General features: G+C 37.1%; 1 protein-coding gene across 7 annotated transcripts in view; it reads left to right on the plus strand.

The window, feature by feature from the left end:
• Window positions 1-27479, plus strand: part of BICC1 (BicC family RNA binding protein 1) — a 325432-nt gene that overhangs the window by 269626 nt on the left and 28327 nt on the right. For 5 of the 7 annotated variants that reach the window (XM_063607413.1, XM_034930595.4, XM_063607412.1 and 2 more), the window contains exons 4-14: window positions 9423-9502; window positions 11347-11505; window positions 12794-12847; window positions 13685-13879; window positions 14105-14356; window positions 17910-18041; window positions 20800-20986; window positions 22853-23014; window positions 23510-23706; window positions 24647-24779; window positions 25343-25499. In XM_063607413.1, coding sequence (XP_063463483.1) covers window positions 9423-9502; window positions 11347-11505; window positions 12794-12847; window positions 13685-13879; window positions 14105-14356; window positions 17910-18041; window positions 20800-20986; window positions 22853-23014; window positions 23510-23706; window positions 24647-24779; window positions 25343-25499 — 1708 coding nt within the window. Of the gene's footprint in view, window positions 1-9422; window positions 9612-11346; window positions 11506-12793; window positions 12848-13684; window positions 13880-14104; window positions 14357-17909; window positions 18042-20799; window positions 20987-22852; window positions 23015-23509; window positions 23707-24646; window positions 24780-25342; window positions 25500-27479 lie in introns of those variants that run through there. The other 2 variants (XM_063607414.1, XM_063607415.1) reach the window with 1 other exon arrangement.

Consider the following 27479-nt stretch of genomic DNA (forward strand, 5'->3'; position numbering starts at 1 on the left):
GGATTGTGTTGAAGTTATTTGACAATTAAAACTTTATTCCCATCTCCTCGTCGAAAGATATAAATCTCTTAGGACTGAGAGATTAGGATCCTTCATTTCTACTTTATGAGAAAAACAAATAATACACAGTTGGGGTGAGGAATAATGCACAGTTGGGGAGAGGAATAGGCATATTGTGCCAGTATATGTGGCTTCATGAAAAAACTATTAACAGCTGTTGTTAAGCTAGTCTGTAGAAAGTGGGAGTGAGAAGAAGGCAGATAGGCATTTTCCAAGTGATAATTTTCTTTAAGGACCACTTACCTATTATCAGGCCTTTTTAATTTTTGTGAATACTACCAACTTTGAGATCACGAACAAGCTTGAAACACAGTCTTTAGCACACAGAGTCAATTGAACCTATAATTAGCTGCTCTTTAGTGTAATATATAAAAGTTATATGTAACAAGTGTAACATACAAAACAAAGATGAGAAATGTAAAGAATTTTAATGCCAGTCTCAAGTTGCTAAGTTATTTTTAGAATCGAATTCCTGAAAGTTTTGCTGTTTCCTGCATGTACCTGTAATTGTTCCTTGAATCTCTTCAAGAGACAGATTTTCCGGTTTCTAAATTCTTATCTGAGTAGGTCAGACTTAAAGAGATCATGTATATGGTATGATGTGGTCACCTTTTTATTTACGGGACTTTCTTAGTCTAATGTGTGTGAACTCTTAAATGCATAGTGTCTTACTCTGTAACAGCAACCAGCAGTTGTGTGTTAAGATTTTTCACGAAGAGTCCCAGCTGTTGTAAAAAGGAACAATCTGCCCTGGCCACAGATTACAGTGCTTTGGGTTTAGACTGCAGGCAATACCTCTGGGACCTGTCATGCACACTGTGAACATCAGTATTCCTGGGAGAGAGAAGGCAGATTAGTCACTTCTGGCTCTTAGAAGTTCTTGCATAACTTGCTGTTATCTCAGTACAATTTCCTGGGGATGCTTTATCCTGGCATGTGCCCCCTCCTTTATCAAAAGGACTATTGAGTATTGGACTGGGATGCCATTGCCATTGCAGAGGGCTGGTGTTGTTTCCTCCTCTTCATCCTGGATCCTCGCATTATTGTTTTTGCCATGTGGGGTGTCTTGGCTTCGTCTCCACCATCGCAAGAGTTGCCCATCTCCCTCTCATACTTATGTCAACGACCTCCCTTGCAGTAACCTAGCACTACCCATGCTTTCTGTAGAACTGTTATATACAAACCATTCTAATGATTCCAGATTTCCTCCTGGCACTTCATTTTCTTTCCTCCCCTTCCCAGAATCCTCTTCCTTATCTCTGGAATATAGAGCTCAGATGCCAAGAGGCTGCGGGAAACTAATTGAGTTAGGCTTTGTGTTTCTTTCTTTTTCCACCCTCCGTGTTCCAAAGCTGGATTTCTCTTATGCTTTGAATTTTTCCCTGCCCTCCTCCTATCTGAACAGCAACTTTCAGATTATGTCTGGGGTTTAGTTTACACTATATAAGAGAAAGTGGTTTATAAGATAAGGTAGTTTATCCTTTTCCAATTCTCACACTCCTTAAATACATCTGTTGTTGATTATTTCATCTGGTATGCCTTGATTTTTGCTTTCTACTTTGTTTGCATTTCATTGTTCTTCTCTGAGATTATTTCTAGACTTTTTTGCTGAGCCCCCATAACTCTGTTTCTGATTAAGTAAACAGCTTTGATAAGTCACAGTGGAATCTTAACACAAACTGGCATATGCACAATTTACCTCTTCTCTCCATTAAGCTGCATTTCCTCCTGAAGGTGAAAAGTCAGTGGAGAATAGTTCTAATAGCCCAGCATCCTTGTATTTTAAACTCTTCCATTGCTGATTATATTGGAAATACTGGTATTCCATCACCAAAAGCTCTTACTTATCTTCCAGCTAGTTTTGAATTTTCTCAAGTTGGTAGCTCTTTTCTATCCAATTGGTAAACCATTCACAGGCTCCACCTTGGTATGTGAATGGACCTCCCACCCTTTCCTTGCATTCAGCAAGAACCTGCCTGAAGTATTCATTACTGTAGCAATGAGGGCACCTGCTCCCCAATCATTGCCAAAGAGAGCTGAAAATGCCTAAGGAATTTGCCATACTTGCTTTCTTACAATTCGCTCACGTCACTCCTGCCATTATCATGTCAAAAATACTCTTTCTCTGTTAAATATTAAGTTTCATTTGGAAAAAAAAAAGAATCTTGATAGGAAGTTGCCATGGGACCTCACTGTGTATAGGTTGATATGGATACTAATGGTAACATTAATCTCATGAAAATTAGGTTTTTGAATTTAAAATACATTTGTTTTTGCACTGCTTGCTGTCTGTTCCTCTTCTCTTTTAGTTGACTAGTAAGGAGATTATTTTTTCAGTTTTAAAATAAGATATTGGCTGGGTGTGGTAGCTCATGCTTGTAATCTTAGCACTTTGGGAGGCCGAGTCAATGGATTTCTTGAGTCCAGGAGTTTGAAACCAGCCTGGACAATGTGGTGAGGCACCCCATCTCTACAAAAAATTAGCCAGGCATGGTGGCCCGTGCCTGTAGTCCCAGCTAGTCAGGAGGCTGAGGTGGGAGGATCGCTTGAGCCTGGGAGGCGGCAGTTGCAGTGAGCCGAGATCACACCACTGCACACCAGCCTGGGTGACAGAACAAGCCTCTGTCTCAAAAAAGTAACATAAAGATGATTTTATGCTTTATCCTAAAGCAATGTTCAGGTAAGCCTTGAACAAGTGGGGTCAGGGATGTTGACCCACCACACAAAAATACACGCATAATTTTTGACTCCCCAAAAACTTTATTAATAGCCTGCTATTGACCAGATGCCTACCAGTAACATAAAAGGTTGATTAGCATATATTTTGTGTGTTATATGTATTATATACAGTAGTCTTAACAATAAAGTAAGCTAGAGAAAAGAAATTTTATTAAGAAAATTATAAGGGGGAGAAAATAGATTTACTATTAAGTGGAAGTGGGTCATCAAAAGTCTTCATCCACATCGTCTTCACATTGAGTAGCCTGAGGAAGAAGAAGGAGGGGGAGTTCATCTTGCTGCCTTAGGGGCAGCAGATAAATTCTGACTATAAGTGGACCTACACAGTTCAAATCCATGTTGTTCAAGGGTCAACTGTATTTAGTATAGGGAAGGCCTAGAGCAGATGGGTTTGTTCTTTATCCTGGTTATATCACCTGACATGTTATGGCTGCCCACTAATGTTTTGCTTTAACTATGTGTGGCTCGGGCTCTTTTACTCCCCTCTTGAAATATACTTTGCTCTTTTATTAGAATTCTTACTGTCAAAGAACATTCCTTGAAATAATCTGGAATCCATCTCACTGGCCACAAAATAAATGTAAAGTGCACAGGCTTCTAGTCGTCCTGTTTGCTCTTTCAAAATCATTTCTAGTCAGGCTTAATAAGTCAGTTCAGGTGTTCTCCATCTCTTGGTAAAGTATGTATTTTCACCGTAAAAAAAATGTGATATTGGTATGTTATTTGGCCCATGTACAGTTTTTGTTTAAAAAAGAAAGTCAATTTCTTAAGAAGCCAGGGGGAAACATGTTTCACCATAAAATATGGGCAGTGGCCAGTTGACTATGAGTAGAATTCACTTTTGCTGATTACTAAAGTGACTTGCCAACCTAATAGTCATCAAAATAGAAGCCATATTAGATGGCTCAGATAGGGTTTGAAGTAGACTCTCGTCTTTGTATGGGGTTGTCAGTGCATTTGTTTTGTGCCTAAAAGCACATTATTCAGGAAATACCACTGGGGTGAACACTGCCTTTCATCCACTTTGATACAAAAATCACAGATTCTTAAAATGTGCAAAATAAGAGGAAAGCCAGTTGTAGATGTGTCACCAGATTTAGGCTAGTTTAAGCTTCTTGGAAACATTTTAGATTTTAAGTGAGCTACCTACCATGAGTTATCAAAAATTGTAAAATAAAGTTGCTTATTAGTTTAAGAACCTTATAGTACTATTTTATACCAAAGAAATTTGCATTTATACAGAAATACAGCAGTGATCTAACTGAATTTCCTCATTTATTTTTTGAGGAAACTATACTTGAGTGATTCAGTGACTTTTCCAAGGTGACAGAGTTTGTTTATGGCTAAATTGCAATTAACTGTAGACACCACATATTTTTACCACATCATAAAGGAAATCTGTAGTCGATTGCCACGTCAAAGGCATTAAAAAGTAATACATTCTGTGTGATACATTCTGGCTTTTCCTAGCTTTTCCCTGTATGATTCCAAGTGAACTAATGCCCTTGAGAATCCTGGGGCTTTTTCTGACACTTTTTTTTCTTTCTGAGATTTTTTTCACAAAATTGTAAGCCTAGGGCTACATTCTTTCTTACATAAAAATTTTGGCTATTATTACTTTGGAACTACTTGCCGACTGTTGACATATTCCCAATGGTTGCAAAGAATCTCAGAAGAAGTTGGAGCTGCGCCTCAGTGTTTGTCAACACCGGCCACTCTTGACAGATCCAGGCCCCAGGTAATGCCCGTCTTGATTATATTGTTTCAGAAGTAAAGCGCTTTTGGAAGAAATTAACTTGAAACAAACGTGAAAGAGCTCCATGCCAGGGGAAAGTAAATTCTGTCCACTCATCTGTTTGACAGTTTTGTTTATGTACATAAAATGTACCACAGCCATCCAGATTTGAAGCCATTTATAATATATGGAACTTTTCCCTGTAAACAGAAGTACAACTCTGATACGATAACTTTTGTTTTGTTTTTATTGTGAGTGGGAGGTGGGGAGGTAGTCAAACAAGGAATTTTTCTGTTGTTTTCTGTCTCTAAATGTACATGCCGAGGGTGGAAGACATACTGTGAATTTGGGGGGTTGAATCCTTTTCTCAGCAGCACTTAATCATGGAGACAGGAAAGTGGCTACAGATTGTTGATGAAAGATTGGCCTAAATTCATCATGTGTCTATAGCACATTACTCTCTGTAGCATAATAAATGCAAATGGCTGACATGAATATTTTCTGCAGATTTTGCTATGGAATAGGAATGAAGTGGGAAGGAGGTTTAGGGGCCTGAAGAAAGAAGGAAGAGGCAGTAAAATATTCACTGATGTTTCCAGGGGTGGGAAGGTTTCCAAGGATGGAAAACCACGGAGTAGAAACCAGAGTACCAAGAGATAATCTTTTAAAAGCATAACTAAACTTCACATTAAGTCATAAAAACATTCAGTATTCTTACAATAGAGTAAGGTAGAGAAAATAAAATTTTAATTTTAAATATGAAATACTTTATTTTTATTGAAAATATGGTTTTTAGCGGGTGTCCTTATGACAATTGTTGCCTTATTAAGTCCTTACAGATATCCATATGAAAGTCACAAGAACCTTTATGTTCAAAGGTTTAACATTTTTAAAAAGGGGCATTTTTTTCTCTTTGGCATTATTCACATATAAAATACCCATTTCATATGCATTTCCATTACAGCTTCCTATTACTTAGAGAAGGTTGGATTACCATCTGGTCACTTTCTCTTCATTAGGATGACACCAGAGAGATGTGAGCAGATGGGTAGGACAGGAATCTAAAAACCAAAAATTGAGATGAATATCTGACAGTTTTTTTGTATTTTTAAAGAGGTGCTAAGATCAGAATATTTGAACTCAGAACTTTTTTGGAAAGTACCACACACACAGTCACCTAGGATATGAGCTTTAGACTCTTTCTATAGACTTCCATCTCCTCTCTCTGTATTTAGCCATTTCCTAAATTATAGGTGCCATATGTTCATTCAGCAACAGCTTATTGAGTATCTACCACTTGTTTGGCACTGTGGTAGTTACAAAACCAAGTTAAACATGACCCCTGTGTTCAGGGAACTTGAGGATTGGTTTTAAAGTAGTAAATTTTTTTTTAAGAGTAAATGTCTCAAAACCTTTATGCCTAAATTGAGTTCTTCAAAGCAATTAATTTTGGGAGGGAGAAGCTCTACGCTTATTTCCTATTTTTCTGTTATGCCATCTTCTAACCCTCTTTATAGCTTTTTCCTCAATTTATGTTTATTAATGTGGTTAATACTTTGACTTTTCTCTGTCAAGTATTTGCAGAGTGGGTCTAAAGGAAATCTTAATCCCTTGTGGTATTACACAGACATGTTTGAATTGTAAACTGTTAACAGTCATTGAAAAACAGAGACCTGTATTTCAGGAATTGAAATGAATAAATTAAGATCAACCTGGAAAAAAGGACACATCTTGTATGCATCTTTTAAGCAAGAGCCAAAAAGGGAATGAAAAACACAATGCTGCTAGCCACTTTAGCAATCTAAACCAGAATTTTGTCATGTTTGTTTTTCTCTGTCCTTATTAAGCTTGACTATTTGAAGAACCACTTTCCAAAAAAGCACTGATTCAGACCCTGGAGGTAAACGTGTTACATGTTGGTGACTGTCTCTGCATGCATGCTCGTGTGTCTTTGTGCCCACTGATAATTTATATTTTTGGTCACTAGATGGTGCCCTTTCACTTTGAATGAAAGTGTATATTCTATTGAGGCGTTTGCTTTTTATTTTGCTTGTTGTTCTGTTGATGCAAAGATGGTGGAAAATCATCTTATTTCTTGATTTAAGAAAATCACATTCTCTCTTAAATCGGATACGAGGCTCCCTGTCCCTCTATGTATGCATAGGAATTTTAATGTGATTATCCAACCTGTAAAGTCACACATTTGTAGATTATCATACCACTCAAAACTTACTGTTAATTTGTTTTGTGGGAAAAATACAAATTTATCCTATAGAAGCATTTTGTATAATATATATAGGACCAATACATAAATGACTACAATTGAAATATCTATGTGGTTCAATCTGCTGTTTCTGTACTTGAGTTAACCATCACTTGGAAAGCCAATGAAATGCCAGTTACTGAGTCCTGAAGGCCCAGAAACCTGTATTTTAACAGGCATATTTTGAGACACATTGGCTTCTAATCACCCACAGTAGTAGCGAACATTTTCAGTAGAGGTTAACTTCATTGTCAACCAACAGTAACTAAAACCAAAGTTAAGGATAGTTGAGAGTGAAATTTTGAAGGTAGACAGCTCTTTAAAACCTGATTGAAGGTAGACAGCAACTTGAAAACCTGATTGAAGAGGGAATTAAGGAGGCTAGTCCCCACCCTGAGGCTTTGGCTCTGGTATCTCCCTCTACCTGGAAGGTTCCAGCTCAGCCAAGTATCCTACCTCCTTTAAGCCTATTGCCTAGCCTAGCTATTATGGATGAAATAAGAATTATCGAATAAAATGATCTGTCTGTTTACATAAGTGTGGTAAAAGTTGGCTAGAGTATAACAGAGAAAGGGCAGTCCTGGTTCTTGTTAGGATGCATTAGAGAGCAAGCAATGGGAATGAGATGCTGTTGGGCTCTCTCCCAACTTGGGTTGGTCAGACGCCGCTTGTGCCTTGCTGTTAGGCCCCTCATTTCATAATAACTGATGCTTAACATTTTGGAAAGTTTTAACCACTCTTAAGACCTTTGACCTTCACAGTGTCCCTGTGACAGGTTAAGTGTCAGGGGAGGGATTACAAAATAGGATAAGGAAGGGTGCTTGAGACCAAGAGCAGTCACCAGGAGAGGGTGGGGGCTGGAGGTGGTGACAGAGACTCAAATTAGGCACAGCTGCTGGACATCTCCCCAGGAGGCCAGAGGCATTCCTGAACTCTGAAGCTTGGTGCACTGTTATTAACTGTGATTTCACCATCCTGGTCCTAGCAGTGGGTAGCTTTAAGAAAAATGGTTTCCTCCCTTCTTTCCTTCCTCCCTCTTTTTTGGTGAGGGGAGTGGCAATTGCCCAGTTGCAACGTAAGAATATGATATGCTCTCTGTGGCGTTTTCACCTAGGCTGTGGGATGGGGGTGGGAGATCACAGTGTCAGGGGAGTATGTGTGGTTTAGATAAAATCCCCACCCAGTGATTCTCATTCCTTATCCTAGAGAATAGATGCTTTAGGAGTTAAAGGATTCAGGCGGAACTGGTGGTAAATTGTGAAAGGTGTGAAAGGTGCTCAGTAAACATTTACTGACTCTTTACTGCCTGGATGCAAAGTACAGGATATAAAAGACTTAGCCAAGAAGTCAGTACATTGTAGGCACTCAGTAAGGTTGAGACATGATCAATGGTTGTGATAATCATAATGAATTATCTCTATGTTATTCAGTTTTATCATAAAGCTGATGGGTATGGAACTTTTGACTTATCCTAGAATGATCTTGGTCTGTGTCAAAGGCTGACCTGTAAAATAAGAGAATACCTGGATTGCTGGGCAACTTGAAAACCTGATTGAAGAGAGAATTAAGGAGGCTAGTCCCCACCCTGAGGCTTTGGCTCTGATATCTCCCTCTACCTGGAAGGTTCCAGTGTCTTACCTCCTTTAAGGCTTTACTCATATCTCCTTTTCTCTATGAAGTCTGATACTCCTCAAGACTCTCTCATAGCTGGTACTTCCTCATCTTTTTGTCTTACTCTTCTTTTTCTTTTTTCATAACATGTATGTTCTGATTAATTATTAATTAGATAATTTATTTGATTAAATTATATTTTGTCTCTGCAGAAGAGCCAAGTTCTTTGTGGACAGGACTCTTGCTTCTTCACTTATCTCTTCTCTCTAGTCCCTGGAACAGTGCCTGGTACATAGTAGAAGAAGTACAGAAAAGATTTGGTGAATGAATGAATGCTTTCCTGTAGAAAGTTTAATGGCAGTAATAAACAATATTAGTCACTCAATACTAATTCTGGATAAATATTGAATTAAATATTCCTGAATGAAAGTTAAGTTTTTTTTTCTATTAGCCTTCACTGTGGTGATGTCTTTTAAATGAAGTTATTGCATAAAGTGTGGATCCAGAGTTGGAAGACATTGGATTATAATGTCCAAGCTTCTGAGTGGTTTTCTGGGAGAAGTTACGAAACCACTCTGTGCTTTAGTTTCCTCTGTAAACAACGTCATGAATCTGTGCTGTGGATTAAGTGAATTGATGCACTTCAACCCTTAGAACAGGGCGGAGACTTGTAGCAGGAGCTCAATTAATAAATCCAATTTATAAAAAAAAATTATATGATATTTTTATTTTGCAATTTCGTGATATACTTATTTTGTAAAAAGAAATGTAAATTTAAATGGTTTAGCCAATTTTAAGGAAGAAAGTCACAGATAAATGAAAACGTGGGCATTTTCCATATTCCTGTTGTTGTTACAATAACACACCTAGAATTTTATTATAATAATAATCTCCAAATGTTGAGTTTATTATGGAACCTCTTATGTTCTAGAGTCAATTTTAAAACAGAGTTTTTAAAACAATTTTAAACAGAGTTTGGGAGTTTCACACAAGCCTTTTATTTCTTTCTTATAGATCCCCATATTAAGGTTTCTGGAAAGAAAGAAGATGTTAAAGAAGCCAAGGAAATGATCATGTCTGTCTTAGACACAAAAGTAAGTGAATGTTAAGGACACTCAGATGTCAGAACCTTGTCTCTGCAAGGGCTACTTCATGCCGTTATGAAAGAACCATTTGGAGAAGAAAAACCAGGAGAAAGTAATGGTGGGTTTTAAAATAAGCACATGTGATTCTACAGTGGATGTAAAGTTCTGTTTAATATTTGAATAGGTTCTTTCATGCTGAGTAATTGAACTATACATACACACACACACAACTATATATACCTACATCTACATGCATATATATGTATCATGTATGTATGTGTATATATGTATACATGTACATATATACCATCTTCAGAAATAGAAATTGGCCCTGATTAATATAGAGTAAGTAATAAGGATTGTAGGAATTAGATTATTTGCTTTTATGATGTCAGTAGAATACCAGAATGATCTTCTATATAGCTCTGTGTTGGGTGTGTGTAATGGCATGAAATTTGATGCTTGCTTTTGTGTGATCACGTGATGTCTCTCTCTCTCTCTCTCTGTGTAAGTATATGTATAGAGAGATAACAGGGAAATTTCAATATGTAAAAATTTATACTCATTTGTGAGAATTTATTTTCTTTAACAAACACATCTAAATCACTTATTGTATACCAGGCACTTCGCTAAGTACTCTACATTTTACACTTATTAATTTGTTTGATCCTCGTAACTGACTCAGCAGAAAGGTATTAAGTAATTTGTTCAGGACCCTAGAGCCGGTTAAGTGGAGAGGTGGGATTCAAATCCAGGCTGTCTCATTCTTAACCACTTTGTCTTACCACCTGGCATTTCATTAGAATGATCTCCCTCTGATGGCTTTCTTGTTTTCATTCTTCCTTTATGTTCTTTGTTGGTTTTCTTCGTTTTTAAAAAAATTACTCCCCTGATAATTATTAAATAGTTTAGAATTTTCTTCAGGAAAGGGGGATTTTTTTGTGTTTTAAAGGTTAAACTGAAAGAACTAAACTTAAAAATCAAAATATATTTAATGGGCATAAATTTAAAACTTAAGAATTCACAAGGTATAAAAATATTTTTAACATATTTTGATATTTTGATTTTACTTTTTAAAGACTGAATAATTTCAGTAACAGTCTTCCAAATGAGAAGGGATTTTATGTCAGTCTTTATGATTGTACAGCACTAAATTCCTCAAATATAGTCCAATATGACCACAGCATTTTTATTTATTATGTCTTAGAATTTTACATTTTGCTTTAATATAACTAATGTACTTTGAATTTCTTTATTTAAGCCATTTTGTGACCAGTTATCTGCACTTTGTGATCTCTTTCTCCCTTCTTTCTACCAGCAAGAGTAATAGATCTACTTTGTAAAGTTCAATATATAGTAATATAGGAGTTGGGAAAGCAGTGATTGTAAAAACTTCCTTATTCACAGTTTTGAGCTTTATTATTTCTAATTTTGTATCATCTTAGTTATGCAGTCCCACTAGCATGCATATCTTCAATCTTGTAATTGTGTTTTCATCTGTTTTTAGTTATCTGAATTAAATGTTTCGTGCATAATGTCTTTAAAGACAAACTGAGTAATTTATTTAACTGTAGATGACTTTGTTTAAAGACTTCTTTCCAAAAAAATTATCTTGGTAAACAATAAATTTTTCTATTTCTTCTGACAAATCTGTCTTAAAATGAGAATTTCTTTTTTTATAATCAGAGAAATTAATAGCAGGAGAACACTTATAGATTAAGATGATCTTATTAAGAAATAAGATTTCCCACTGACTTGCTTTTTGTTAATACCATTCCCTTGAGGGAAAGGCATTTAGGATGTCATTCTTTCCTTTTGCATACATCAAGTAATAATACATTATTTTCACATAGAGCAATCGAGTCACATTGAAGATGGATGTTTCACATACAGAACATTCACATGTAATCGGCAAAGGTGGCAACAATATTAAAAAAGTGATGGAAGAAACCGGATGCCATATCCACTTTCCAGATTCCAACAGGAATAACCAAGCAGAAAAAAGCAACCAGGTGGTTTGTCTTTTCACATGAACTTTTATGGGATGAATTACAGCCTTAATTTAATTTTCAGTTTGCCTTTTTTTTCTGAGAGGTGAGACCAAAAAAAAAAAAATCACATAGATGACATACAGTGTAGATTGTACAACTTTCTGCAAGGAAATTGAAGGTGCTTTGCTTTTTTGAGGAGATGAGTTGTAGATGGGCCCTAAACTCTTGATCTTGAAATCATTGATAAAAAATAGCGGAAGATGTAATGGCCACAAAACAAAACCTTAAAGAAAGGCTGAGAGAGCATATCGTTTAGGACCTGGAAGCTTGCCTAGTCCAGGAACCTATCCATTGCCTGGTAGAGACCTGGAAGTAAATACCTCTGTGGCACACCAGATCACCTTCTGAGGAACAGTGCATTAGTGCCTGACTTCTTACACTGCCTTAATTATGTCTCTCTCTAGTTTATACACATTTGTGCTTGTTCTTCTGTTTGGCAGCAAATGGAACTCACCTGTCCTCATGCAAGCGGTTTCAGTACTTGAAGAACAGATAGTATTATTTGTGATATTTGGAAGTATTCTCTCTTCTAAACTAGTTACAATACTAGAAACTGTCAACCACAAAGATAAATAGTCTTTTCTCTACAGGGACTAATGGTGACAGTGGGATGTGCACATAAGGGACTAGGCAGAAAGCTATAGTAAAAAGCAAAGACAATATTCAGAATATTTAAAAACTGGTATGGCATGACCATTGGCCCTAAGAACAGTGTCCTGGAGCCCCTGTACCCCCCACCACAATGCCAAGACTAACACCTTGAGTCAGTGGGTCATGGGAATGCCCAGGAGATTTCAGAAGTAAGCTCTAGGTAGATGTTGGAGCAATGATTGTGTACCATCTGGTATGGAAAATGTTCACTATTTTCAGAACCTAGTGTAGCCCTGTCATTGAATATTGATAAGTATCTGGTATGCAAAGAGCTTAAACAAAACGGAGAAAATGCAGTGAACAAGAGTAATTATAAAGAGGGCAGGATGATCTCCTGGGGGCTGTGGGGTTTTCAGTAAGTCCAGTGGGTGAAACAGATCAGTTGACACAAATTACCTGAGGATCTTGTTAAAATGCGAATTCTGATTAAGCAGGTCTGGATGGGGGCCTGAGATCCTTTATTTTTAACAAGCTTCTGGATAATACCTCTGTATTTGTCCCTGGATGACACTTTTAGTAGCAAGCATATAGATGAACTGGAAAAGAGATGTGAGTTTGATTAAAATAAATCTAACTTTGTATTTTCCTCCTCTTATAGGTATCTATAGCAGGACAACCAGCAGGAGTAGAATCTGCCCGAGTTAGAATTCGGGTAACTATTTATTACTTTAACGTTGTAAATTGATGTCAGCAACATTTGCATTATAAGGCACTAAAAATATAATAATTTATCATTTTATAACCAAATCATGTTCAATCAGTAGGAAATAGTGGCAAAAGTTATTTTAGTGTCTATCTTAGCATTCATTATCTAAATATTTATTGTATATGTTCAAAAAGTGAGTTTCTATGTTATTTATGAAATTTTTTCACTGAAAATGTTTCTCAGAGATGTTCTGGATTTTATCTGACTCAGTTTTTCTAGTTTTTATTCAATGATCATAAAGAGGCCTAAGGAAAAATGCCACAGGCAATGTGAGTTAGAAACTCTCAGGTTTCACAAAAGGCTCCCATCATTTAAAAACATTTGTAGGCCAGTTGTGGTGGCTCACACCTGTAATCCTAGCACTTTGGGAGGCCAAGGCAGGAGGATCACTTGAGGCCAGGAATTCGTGACCAGCCTGGACAACATAGCAAGACCCCGTCTGTCTCTACAAAACATTTTTAAAAATTAGCCAGGTATGGTGGCACATGCCTGTAGTGCCACTAATTCAGGAAGCCAAGGTGAGAGGATCCTTGAGCCCAGGAGGTGGAGGCTGTAGTGAGCTGGGATGATACCACTGCATGCCAGCCTGGGTGACAGAGCAAGACTCTGACTCAAAAAACAGAAAGGAAAAAAAAAACTTTATATAATGTAGCTAAACTTAATATCTATAAGGGCAGTTTATGTTTTAAAATCTATCTTCAGAAAAGAACCAATGAATGATACACATGTCTGAATGTCTAATGCTTTAACTCTCTGCTTTGGATTCTCATCATTTCATTTTAGGAGCTGCTTCCTTTGGTGCTGATGTTTGAGCTACCAATTGCTGGAATTCTTCAACCGGTTCCTGATCCTAATTCCCCCTCTATTCAGCATATATCACAAACGTACAATATTTCAGTATCATTTAAACAGCGTTCCCGAATGTATGGTGCTACTGTCATAGTACGAGGGTCTCAGAATAACACTAGTGCTGTGAAGGTAAATTATTCAGATAATTCTGCACATCCTATATGTACAAGTTACATGAGTTTCATTTTTAAAGAATATTAGACTAATTTGATTTCCAGAATTTTCCTTCGTTCTACATTTTGGTTTGCAGAATATGCTGTATTTTTCCATAGCTGTTAGAAATGCAATAGAATCTTTCCCCGTATATGAACAGTTAATGTATAGGATTATTTCTTTCCCACCCTTTTCTCTTAGGAAGGAACTGCCATGCTGTTAGAACATCTTGCTGGGAGCTTAGCATCAGCTATTCCTGTGAGCACACAACTAGATATTGCAGCTCAACATCATCTCTTTATGATGGGTCGAAATGGGAGCAACATCAAACATATCATGCAGAGAACAGGTGCTCAGATCCACTTTCCTGATCCCAGTAATCCACAAAAGAAATCCACCGTCTACCTCCAGGGCACCATTGAGTCTGTCTGTCTTGCAAGGCAATATCTCATGGTAAGGTTACTGAAATAAGTGTTACAATTTTTTTAAATCTCTTTGGATACAGTGCATGTTTTTCCATCCACTGTACTAATGTGATATTTAGGAAAGCACTTCAGAAGCCTCGTCAAATAAGGAAGTTTCTTGCTAAAAGGAAATAAACTAGAAGAGTAATAAGGTTCATAGTGCCTCAACAGGTTTAATTTCATTGCATATGTAATTTTATTTCAGTGTTTTCTTTTAACTTAGACTAAACACAGAAGAGAATTATAGTGAAATAATTGACTGCATTTTGTGGCAAGGATGGAAGGTGACTGTTTTCATCTGACCTGTAATATTAGTGTGCAGTTTGTATTTGGCAAAAAAAAAAAAAGTCCTCTGTCTAAACAGAAAAGTAAAAATACTATTTAAATTTCACCATCAAAGACAAATTTTGTCAGCCCAAAACATTTGTACATTTCATAAATCTTTGATCCAATTAAAAAATACTATTTAAGTCACAAATTTGAGCATCACTTATTGAAGGAAGAAAAGCAAAGTTATATGTTATAATTCAATACTACTTTACTACTTCTAATTTATAATTGCAATATTTCTGTCCTTCCCATATTTGTTTAAAACCCCTCGGCCAGGTGTGGTACCTCATGCCTGTAATCCCAGCACTTTGGGAGGCCAAGGTGGGCAGATCACTTGAGGTCAAAATCAAGACCAGCCTGGCCAACATAGTGAAACCCCATTTCTACTAAAAATATAAAAATTAGCCGATGTGGTGGCAGGTGCCTGTAATCCCAGTTACCCAGGAGGCTGAGGGAGGAGAATTGCTTGAACCCAGAAAGCAGAGGTTGCAGTAAGCCCAGATGGCACCACTGCACTGCATTTCAAAAATGAAATAAATGAAATGAAATGAAATAAAATATCCCAGTGTATGGGTTGATAATGTAGTAACAAAATTGATGGACATGATGCTGGGCTTACAAATATTTGTATTAAAAACACCATTGTATTCTCTCATTCAGTGCTTGACCTTTAGTGGCATTTGAATCAGTAAGCCTCAGGTGTGACATTTACTATTATTAACTTGCAGAGTTTATTTTTGAGAAACTTTCAGAAAATCTAAGTTTTTATTGTTGATTCCATTCCTCTGACAGACAAGAACTTGTTGGAATCAGTAAGATTGTAATCCATGATTTTAAGAAATTTGTCGTGAATGATTTTTTTAGCCGAGCTTATTTTATCAGGTTATTTTTAATATACTGTACTACAAGTCAGATTTATATTTATATCCAATAATTGTTGTAATCTTCATTTTTTTTCTGCTTTACAAGTTCTTTAGATGTTATTTTTTAGTTTAGTGAAATTTTTCAAATATTCTCTACAGTTATTAATGCACATTTATACTTTGACCATACCTGCCAAAAATAATGACTCATATTATTGCACAACATTGAAATAACTGAAGGAGAAATTAAAAGGCTTTAACCCGTATTTTAAATACCATCACCATTTTGTATAGCACTATTCTTATAAAAATCACTTTCTGGCTGGGCACGGTGGCTTACACCTGTAATCCCAACACTTTGGGAGGCCGAGGCAGGCGTATCACAAGGTCAGGAGTTCAAGACCAGCCTGGCCAATATGGTGAAACCCCATCTCTACTAAAAATACACAGAAAAGTTAGCTGGGCATAGTGGTGAAGGTCTGTAATCCCAGCTACTCAAGAGGCTGAGACAGGAGAATTGCTCAAACCACGGAGGTGGAGGTTGCGGTGAGCCGAGATCGCGCCACTGCACTCCAGCCTGGATGACAGAGCAAGACTCCGTTTAAAAAAAAAAAATCAGTTTCTTCCACAGGAGAAATGGAGCATAGTATTTTATTTCTTTTTCTTTTTTTAGTTTAGGTGAGGTCTCACTCTGTTGCTCAGGCTGGAGTGTAGTAGTGTGTTCTCAGCTCACTGCAATCTCTGCCTCCTGGGTTGAAGTGATTCTCATGCCTCAGCCTCCCGAGTAGCTGAGATTACAGTCATATGCCACCATGCCTGGCTAATTTTTTTAGTTTTAGTAGAGATGGGGTTTCACTATGTTGGCCAGGCTGATCTTGCACTCTTGGCCTCAAGTGATCCACCCACCTAAGCCTCCCAAAGTGCTGGGATTACAGGCATGAGCCATGGTTCCCGGCTTAGTAATTCATTTTAATCATAGTGTGCTTAATGGTAACCTCTCCTTATATCCATTTACAAATTCCAGCACCCAGTGGGCTAACACTGGAAATTCTGTGCATCAGAGAAAGTATATTACATTGTTCCTAGACTCAGTAGATCAGAGGCTGTGAGTAGAGCATTAGAGAAAAAAAAAAAAATCTAAAAAATGAGGTAGTTAAAAGAAGGGACAATAGTAACAATTTACTCCAGGAAGGAGGAAAGGTTTAAGCTGCATTAGGTTAAGTAGGATTTATATTGGTGAAGAAGCTTTTGATGAGTTAAGACAGGGGTCCTCAATCCCCGGGACAAGGACAGGACCAATACTGGTCAGTGGTCTGTTAGGAACTAGGCCACACAGCAGGAGGAAAGCAAGGGAAGCTTCATCTGTATTAACAGAGGCTTCCCATCACTCACATGACCACCTGAGCTCCACCTCCTGTGAGATTAGCAGTGGCATAAGATTCTCATAGGGGCATGAACCCTATTGTGAACCGTGCATGCAAGAGACTTAGGTTGCATGCTCCTTAGGAGAATCTAATGCCTGATGATCTGTCACTGTCTCCCATCACCTCCAGATGGGACCGTCTAGTTGCAGGAAAACAAGCTCAGGGCTCCCACTGATTTTACATTATGGTGAGTTGTATAATTATTTAATTATATATTACAATGTAATAATAATAGAAATAAAGTGCTGAATAAATGTAATGTGCTTGAATCATCTGAAACCATCCCACTTCCCTCCCCCTCCCCTGGTCCATGAAAAAACTGTCTTCTGTGAAACTGGTCTGTGGTACCAAAAAGGTTGGGGACCCCTGAGTTAAGATACCAAAGTACAAGATCCTCTTAAAGGATCGTTGGGAGGCTGGCCTAACCTGGAGGAAGGGGAAGACATACAGATATAAATCTGTGGTTGAACAAGCAAGTCTGGACTAAAATGTGGAACTCTTTAAATGCTTGATCATGTTTAGTTTTCATTCAAAATACAATCAAAAGCTGCCACTGGAAGTCATTGAGCAAAGGCAAAGATTAGTACCCTTGATATAGTCGAGAATCTAGTTTCTAGCATAACTTAACAAAACTGAAGTTAGAGAATAAAGGAATTTTCCAAGGTGCACAGTGGATAAAAAAAGTCCAGGGCCAAAAACGAAACTTAAGACATATAATTTCGTCATCCAAAAATGGTTTTCTCCCCCTCAACGTTAATGCCACACCTGTCCTCTAAGCTATGTGAACTTATATAATTCAGCTTTAATACTTCAGTTTAGTCTTTAAATCTGTAAAATAGTGCATTATTTGCAGGCATGTTAAATTATCAGGTGTTTAAATGATTAAATTTTTACCTCCTACACATTCTATTGTGACATTTTCTAGGGTTGTCTTCCTCTTGTGTTGATGTTTGATATGAAGGAAGAAATTGAAGTAGATCCACAATTCATTGCACAGTTGATGGAACAGCTTGATGTCTTCATCAGTATTAAACCAAAGCCCAAACAGCCAAGCAAGGTTGGTTCAGAGTCTGAATCCAGAGAATTATGTATCATATCATATGCTGTATAGTTTTATTTTGCATAGAAGTATGTATTTGCATATACATGAAACTGTTACTCTATACAGGTTGAATATCCCCAATCCGAAATGCTCCAAAAGCTGAATCTTTTTTAGCACTGACATGACAGTCAAAGGAAATGCTCATTGGAGCATTTTAGATTTTGGATTTTCATATTAGGGATGCCCAAACAGTGCAGATATTCCCAAATCCCCCAAAACCCCAAATCTAAAACACTTCTGGTCCCAAGCATTTCAGATAAGGGAAACTCAACTTGTATAATATATATGTCATTATGTATTTAGTTATCTAATATAAATTTGTAACAGTATTCATTATAGATCATCATTTTCTTTATATATGTGTTGGTTTTTGCAGTCCATTTAGAGTAACCATTATTTTTCCATAGTTAAATGAGAAGGAAAGAACATTTGTTCTTAATTTAGAATCTGGTAACTTGAAGCTTTTCTAAGTTACCCAAGAGTTGATAAGGCTACTTACATGTTGTGTGTGTATGTGTGTGTGTGTGTATGTGTTTGTGTGTGTGTGTGTGTGTATGTGTGTGTGTGTGTGTGTGTACATGCCCAGTGTAATTCAGAAATTGTTTAGACTACTTACTATATGCCATCTCCTGCGCAAGCTGGAGAGTTAAAGAGGAGGTGCCTGTGCTTTTTTGTAAATACTTTAAGGACTGAACTGTCTCAAGTTCAGCGTTCTTGGAACCTCTCCTCAGAGTGTTGTAAAATTTCAGTAACTACATGTAGAGTAAAAATTTAAGGGAATAAATGTTTTTTTTTTTTTTTTTTTGAGACAGGGTCTCACTTTATCACCAAGGCTGGAGTACAGTGGTGTGATCGTGGCTTACTGCAGCCTCGACTTCCTGAGCTCAGGTGGTTCTCCCACCTCAGCCTCCCGAGTAGCTGGGACCACAGGCATGTGCCACCACACCTGGCTAATGTTTTGTACTTTTTGTAGAAATGGGGTTTGGCCATGTTGCCCAGGCTGGTCTTGAACTCCTGCGCTCAAGCAATCCACCCACCACAGCCTCCCAAAGTGCTGGGATTACAGGTGTGAGTCACTGTCTCCGGCTCAGAATAAATCTTTTATTAAGTGCTAGTAAGAATGAGGAAAGAGGAATGTTTTTACATTAGTATTGTTGTTTAAACTAGCACAGCCACTTTGAAGAGCGATTTCTGATCATCGCATTATTCTAAGATATTGATTACCCTACCTGCAGTAGTTCTACTTCTGATTATACACTCTGAAAACACCTTTGCACCAAGAGTCAACACGAGAATGGTGTTGAGTAAAAAAAGTATATTGCATCATAGTATGTATTCAATGGCAGCATTTTTGTGTATATATATGTCTGTACATTTTTAAGTATAAAGCATTGTTTAGAAGGATGCACACAAAAATCATGATGAGTTGCCTTTGGGGCAATAGAAAGGAAAATGGAACAAAGTAAACAAGGGAGATGTTCTATTTATTTAACAAAAATCAGAAATAAGAAAATAACACCATTTTTAAATTTTGAAACTAAAATCTTATATGCATAGAATGGTGTATATATAATATGTATTTTATATAATTTGGTATATGTAAATAATGTGATAATCGCTGTCCAACTGAAGAAAAATGATCTTGCCTTCTCCGAAAGAAAACTTTAAAGGAAAAGATAGCGTTGATTCTAAGTGAACTTGATATAATTAGTTTAAAGTTAGGGAACAGGACATTAATTTTATGTATCGTGAAGCTTCATGTGTGACTAATTTGAGTTGACCAGAGTCACTGTAGATACCAGGACTAAAAGATAAAGACAGGAGAGACATTAGAGGGCTTGTGCATATTAAGATGGACAGTCAGAAGAATTCCAGGAGTTCAGTAAGAAATGAGCAGAAGTCAGGGAAAAATAGATTGTAAATGAGAACTCCAGAGCCTTGCAGCATCCCAGGGTCATTTAATTATGCCCCGCTGGCCCACATTCTAACTACTGCTTTAACTGCTTTCTCAGCCACAATTTTTTTTTTTTTTTTTTTTGGTCCATTGAGGGCTTTCCCCTTTGAGTTCACATTTCAAATTTTCTTGATGAGTCCATTGAGGAAGAAAAATGATTTATTATTTAGAATTTTTTTTACCATAAGCTTTGCCATAGATATGTCACCAATGAGGGATAGTCATACCTCAAGGTCTATTAGCTAACTAGTAAACCATAAATGTCAAACATAAGTGATGATGATGATGCAGTTTATATGTGGTCACAAGTTTGATTTGGTATGTAGTGACAAGATGCAAGGGGGAAGCTTTAGTGTAAAGATGAGGGGCTGTAAAAAGGGAACCCAAGTTCCCATCCTCTTGCTGTCTCTTCACAGCTGTGCCATGACCTGGGCTAAGTCCCTTAACTTCACTGAATATGAGTAATGATTCCCACCCTATAAGGTTTTGCTGAGAATAGGAACATATATGCAGCTACCATCACAGCTCCTGGAACCCAGAACATGCCCAATAAATGGTAACCAATAATTTAGGGTTTTACCAGAAGGAGTAATCTTAAGCACTAAGTGGTTAGAATTTGCAGATGATTTAAAAGCAGCATTGATATGTCCCCTGAGTGGAATTCTTATTAGCGTATTCATTTTCCACCTCCCTCCCCTCCCCCATTCATTGTAGACTACTTGCATGTCACTTTTTTTCCCCCATTATGTGTTTTCATAGTCTGTGATTGTGAAAAGTGTTGAGCGAAATGCCTTAAATATGTATGAAGCAAGGAAATGTCTCCTCGGACTTGAAAGCAGTGGGGTTACCATAGCAACCAGTCCATCCCCAGCATCCTGCCCTGCCGGCCTGGCATGTCCCAGCCTGGATATCTTAGCTTCAGCAGGCCTTGGACTCACTGGACTAGGTATACAATTTATTATTACAGCGCGTCTCAGTCACTGGGGAAATGCTTGTCTGGTTCCCTTTCTTTCTACCATTCGGGTCTACATTTAAAGGCTATTTTTTTTTTCCTTTGGGCTCTAAGATCAGATGAAAAGCCATACAACCTGAATCAATCCATTTTGGGGTTTCTTAGTCTCTGTGGATTTGTTACCCAGATTCTTCCCACGTTTGCATAAATAATCAAGGTCTGACTTATTTTATTTTCAGTGGCTGTGTTTGTTCTAAATTAAGAATGCCATTGAGATTGAAGTAAGCATGCTGACTGTAATTTATGTTTGTTCTCTCCTGCATTTGCAATATTGTCATCAGTCCCTAGAGATAAAGATTATCCAGTTTGCTTTTTAAAAAGTAATTGCAAATCTGTATGAGGGGTGGGGAGGGGGGTGAAAATAAGCAGAACCCGCATCTCCAGTGGTTAGGCCTGCCTTACCCAGACACAAAGGAAATCTAGTCAGAGGCCAGACCTGTATTTCTATCTAACGTGAGGAATAGAAAATAGAAGAATGAACAAATGTCATCATCTCAGAGCTTTAGTCAAGAAAGTAGAATGAGCTGTTTGATAGTCATGGTGATATTTATGTCCTCATCTATGGATTGCTATTTTATAGGCTGAAGTTAATTGCTGTATTACAGTTTTGCTAGATTTATTTCTTTCCTGCACATTTCTCAGTTGCATTTATTTTCCTTAATCGGTACTCCTAGAAAATCATCCTGGGTCATTCAGTGTTGATTTGAGACAAAAAAGAATACTCTCAGCAGTCTTTAAAATTTTTTTTCCAATAGCTGTTCTTGCAGTCTTTAAAATTTTTTTTCCAATAGCTATTCTTGCTTTTAACTTTTAAGAAATTTAATGCTCTTATATGATTGATTTTCCAAGTAGCCCTGCCTAGACATCATTAAAGAAAGATTTTTTTTTGTATCTTGGCCCCTAATCTACCAAAGTTGTTCCTTCCACTGGGACCTGAACAGAGTCATAACAACATAGCAATGACTGTGAGTCAGGAAATGCCAATTAGGTAACTTAGCAGGAACCGAGTTCATCCTGCACTAGAGAGAAAACAAGTGAGCAAAGATTCACTAACTGAATTTTAAAAATGTTTTCGTTGCTATACCTATCCTGTTATATACTTTATGCTTTATATGTATTCCTGGAAACTTGTATACAAATCCACATTTCATTCTAGAACATATTTTAAATGCCCAAAGGAAAATTTCATTATTTAAATCAAGCATTGACTCCTTAGAACAACAACAACAAAAAACCAGTATTTTTTTCTGAGGAAATTTTCATCATTGAGATGGAGCCCAGGGAAGTCATGTATATGTTCTGAGATACATTTAGGAACTGTTCTGGTAGCCTACCCTATCTGCAGCGGGGACAAATAGATCTATCCTACCACAGGAAAGCATTCCCTAGTCGCTGCTACATGTGAGTAGTTTGAAAAGGGTTTGTTTGTAAGCAGATGACAAATGAGTTATGCAGAAGAATAAAAATGAGTTTCCACTTGAGCAGAATTTTGTTCGTCCTGGGTAGCTGACATGAATGCAAGCACCTGGTGATGTTCAATGACCCTAACTGCCATCCTGGTCTGGGCACACCTATCTTCCATTTTCTGATAGCAACTCTTTGTGGATAAGCTGCTTCCTCTGTTGGAGCTGTATGATGCAAAACTCATATGAGTATTTGAAAGAAAATCTGTCATCCATATTTTATATTTAGAAAATATCAGATTATATCATTGTGCATTCCCAATGGCAATATTGGTGCCATCTCTATTTTAAAATCTTAAATTTATGTGAATTGACTTTATATATTCATTTATTACAGGTCTTTTGGGACCCACCACCTTATCTCTGAACACTTCAACAACCCCAAACTCACTCTTGAATGCTCTTAATAGCTCAGTCAGTCCTTTGCAAAGTCCAAGTTCTGGTACACCCAGCCCCACATTATGGGCACCCCCACTTGCTAATACTTCAAGTGCCACAGGTCAGTACCATTTAAGTATATTCCAAGATGTGTATTCTTAGGTGTTACCAGTTTTTTAAATAAAATTTACGAATGGCTCAGTTTTCTTAGGGCAAAATTAGGGTTCAAAGCATACTCCATTGAAACAGAAATTCCCTGTTATGTAAATTAGTTAAAATGAAGCACAGCAAAGCAGTTTGAGTTTTTCATACAAGTGAAATACCATCTTCAAATGTGATAAACAGACCTGGTAGTTAGGTTCTAGTTGGAGTAACTTGCTGGTAGTCATTTACATCTGTACAATGAGAGGGTTAGATTAAATATTCTCTATGATATTGTCCGATTTTAACACTCTTTTGTGTTTTTATAGTAAATAGTACCTCTGTTTACAGAGGTGACAAAATTGAATTCTTTTCTGAACTTGCAGCAACAAAAATGATATTTTTATTGTTAATAAAAATAATAGTTGAATCTGAGTTTCTTCCTAATATCTGTCATCATAAAATGTTGTTGTAGGTTTTTCTGCTATACCACACCTTATGATTCCATCTACTGCCCAAGCCACATTAACTAATATTTTGTTGTCTGGAGTGCCCACCTATGGGCACACAGCTCCATCTCCCCCTCCTGGCTTGACTCCTGTTGATGTCCATATCAACAGTATGCAGACCGAAGGCAAAAAAATCTCTGCTGCTTTAAATGGACATGCACAGGTAATGGCTTTCTGCCAGAATGTGTGTGTGATCTCTACTGTTTGTAAGAGACAAACCCCTGGTAAAGTTAAAACATGCTAGAATGTGTGCGTGTGATCTCTGCTGTTTGTAAGAGATAAACCCCTGGTAAAGTTAAAACATGTTTAAACTTTCACCTAAAATGAATTTTATTTATTTTTTTCAACTTTTATTTTAGGTTTAGGGGGCACATATGCAGGTTTGTTACATGGGGAAATTGCATATTTAACCGATCTTGAGTTAATTTTTATATATGGTGAAAGGTAGGGGTCTGGTTTCATTCTTCTGTATATGGCTAGCCAGTTTTCCCAGCGCCAGTTATTGAACATGGATTCCTTTCCGTATTGCTTGTTATTGTCGACTCTATTGAAGATCAGATGGTTGTAGGTGTGCAGCTTTATTTCTGGATTCTGTATTCCGTTCCCTTGGTCTATATTTCTATTTTTTTTTATGCCAGTACCATGCTGTTTGGTTTCTGTAGCCTCGTAGTATAGTTTGAAGTCAGGTAGTATGATGCCTCTAGCTTTATTCTTTTTGCTTAAGATTGCTTTGGCTATTTGGGCTCTTGTTTGGTTCCATATGAGTTTTAGAATAGTTTTTTCTATTTCTGGGAAAAATTATGTTTGTAGTGTGATAGGAATAGCATTGAATCTGTATATTACTTTGGGCAATATGGCCAGTTTAATGATATTGATTCTCCTGATCCCTGAGAATGGGATGTTTTTCCATTTGTTTGTATCACCTACAATTTCTTTCAGCAGTGTTTTGTAGTTCTCCTTGTAGATATATTTCATCTCCTTAGTTAGAAGTATTCCAGGGTGGTTTTCTTTTTCGTGGCTGTTATAAATGGGATTGTGTTCTTGATTTGACTCTCTGTAAAATTGTGACCATATTTATACATTATTTTCTATTACTATTTTAGTCTCCAAATATAAAATATGGTGCAATATCCACTTCATCACTTGGAGAAAAAGTGCTGAGTGCAAATCACGGGGATCCATCCATCCAGACAAGTGGGTCTGAGCAGACATCTCCCAAATCAAGCCCCACTGAAGGTCGGGAACTGTACCCTTCTGAAATTCATTTTGGTTGTTATTTGGAAAAAGGAGGTTGTAGAGAGTCTATGCAGTGATTTTTGAGTTGGTTTTGCTAAACAGCTATGATTCATCCTACCTCAATTATGTGGAAAGACAACATCCTGAATAAAATTTCAAAGAGCATGGTAAAAGATTAACTGAAAAGCACTTTCCACAGAAAGAATCATTTCCCCATTACATTGTAAGTTCCTGAATTAAAGTGAAGGTAATTGTGTAGCAGAAAAGCATCAACTTACTAAATGTTATATATATAGTTCCCCCAAGTAGAGTATCTTTTTATAACCTTTTTACCCACCCCCTGCCCCACCAAATCTTTAAAATATATGCGGGTCTTCTCTTCAAATTGAGTTTTTGTGACAACCTGAACTTGTTAAGGTGTTTCTTTGCAGATGGAAGAGGTCTCTGTCAGGTTAATCATGTCTCCATAGAGTAGGGTTCTGATTTGTTTCCATTGCAGATAATTGTCAACTGGAAGGTGATGTTGTTTAGGTGTTTCACTTTTTTTTCCTTTTCCTCTGCAGGTTGTAATGATGCTTTTGTTGAAGTAGGCATGCCTCGAAGTCCTTCCCATTCTGGGAATGCTGGTGACTTGAAACAGATGATGTGTCCCTCCAAGGTTTCCTGTGCCAAAAGGCAGACAGTGGAACTATTGCAAGGCACGAAAAACTCACACTTACAGTATGTATTTTAATCTTTAAAGAGCCCTTGATATTTTGAAATGATATATATTTGTTCTCAACTCTATAGTTAGTACTCTTTGATTCAAGTCATGTTTGATCTCATCCATGGGTGTTTTCATTTTAACTTTTTTAAAAAAAATATTAAGAAATAATATCTGTTAATTTTCACCCTTCTCTGTCTTCTCTATAGTCCCTTACCCATTTAATGAATTGATTTATATCTGTGTCCTCTAAACCGTCTGTATTACTCTGAAACTGTAGCATTCTCTCTGCTCTTCAGTAATCAGCAGGGCCATTTTTATTCTCTGATTTTTGCTGTTAGAAATTTTCCCACTGTGAATTCTCCTTCATTTGGCTTTGAATTTCTTTCTTACTGTGGCTCTCTTTTTTCCCAAGGTAGTTAATTGCAAACTTTTAAATAAATGCTTGACATTATCATGACTTTGTTTATAAATACATAAGTTGTATTAAATATTAAATATAACTCTTCCTTACCATAGCACAGTTAAAAGTGTGTCATCCTTACTCTTTTTTTTTTCCTCCATGTATTGTGGACAGTCTCTACAATGTAAGGTTTTGTTCCCACCTATTCCGTCCACCTGATTTCCTCTGCTGTCTTATTAGTTCCTGGTATACCCTTCTAGAGTGTATTTATGCAAAGATTAGCGTACATGGTTTTATTTCCTCCCATTCTTACTAAAATCCATTTTCCTTTATAAACTCTTTGGTCAATCATTATTACCCACCGTTGTCCAGTTCTCCTTTATCTGTGTTTTTCTTTACATGGCGCTAATACCCAAAATTAATGTTCTCATTATAGGCTAGAGAAACAGTTTTACTTCCTTGAAACTATTGAAGCATTTAAAATAGATACCTATTCTTGTCATCACTGAGTATGACCCGAACCTTCTTATCATCATCTTCTGGCTTAAGCTGCAGCCTCCAGAAAGATCTCCCTGCCTCCAGTCTTTTATTAGCTTGACCTATCCTTTATTTTGCTTCAGCAATTTACTTTGGAAAACAGGTCTAATCTTGTCACACTCTGGCTTCAAATCACCAATGGTCTGTGTTGCCTGCTTCCTTTCCTTTACTTACGCTCTTCCCTCTGAGTTGCTGTTCTCCTGACCTTTGGCACCAGACAACTTACAGATGCTCTTAAGTTCCCAGGTCAAATATCCTTTGTGTAGCCTCTGTCAACTTTTGTCAAGCAAAGTTCATTGTCCCTCTTTTTGTATTCCCAAAGTACTTTTCTAAATTCCTCTAAATTCCCTTGGCACAGCAGCTGAGTAGTTGAACAAATAAAATCATGAATGAATAAACAAACCAGTTCTTGATTGATATTGCAATCCCTATTTTGAGCCTAAGGTGCAGTTAGATTTGAACTTGTGGTGCATGCATTCTGTACATATCATGTGTTGTAATTCACATATTTGCTGCTCATTTTAAGAAGCACTTTTACGCTCTGCCTGTCCCCCTCAACAGACTTTGAAGAATATTTCTTATTTATCTGCTACATTTATTTGTTACCATCATATGCATATTTCATACACACGAATTGGATCATCTACATGCCTTCAAATTGACTGGATCTCTGTTTAGACTTTGCATGGATGAATCATTGATATCTCCTTGATGTATAAAAATTAGAAATCTCATCTGTACATCTATTCCACCTATATCATATGCAGTATACCATATATACTATATATACTGTGTTTGAATGTGCATCATGAAATAGTTTCAAGCTTTAGCCCTACAGTCAGAGTGCCCAATTTCAAATTCCATCTCTACCATTCACATTAGAGGTATGACCTTGGACAATGTACTTCCCTCATCCACAAAGTGGGGATAACAGTAGTACCTGTGTCATAGCATTGTTGTGAGGATTAAATGAGAGACTACGTGTAAATAGCTGATGATGATAAACGTGCATAGTAAATGTGGCATGTAGGAAACATTCAGTACATTTGTATATATA

This window comes from Pan paniscus, chromosome 8 (assembly GCF_029289425.2).
Source record: "Pan paniscus chromosome 8, NHGRI_mPanPan1-v2.0_pri, whole genome shotgun sequence".
Taxonomy (NCBI): domain Eukaryota; kingdom Metazoa; phylum Chordata; class Mammalia; order Primates; family Hominidae; genus Pan; species Pan paniscus.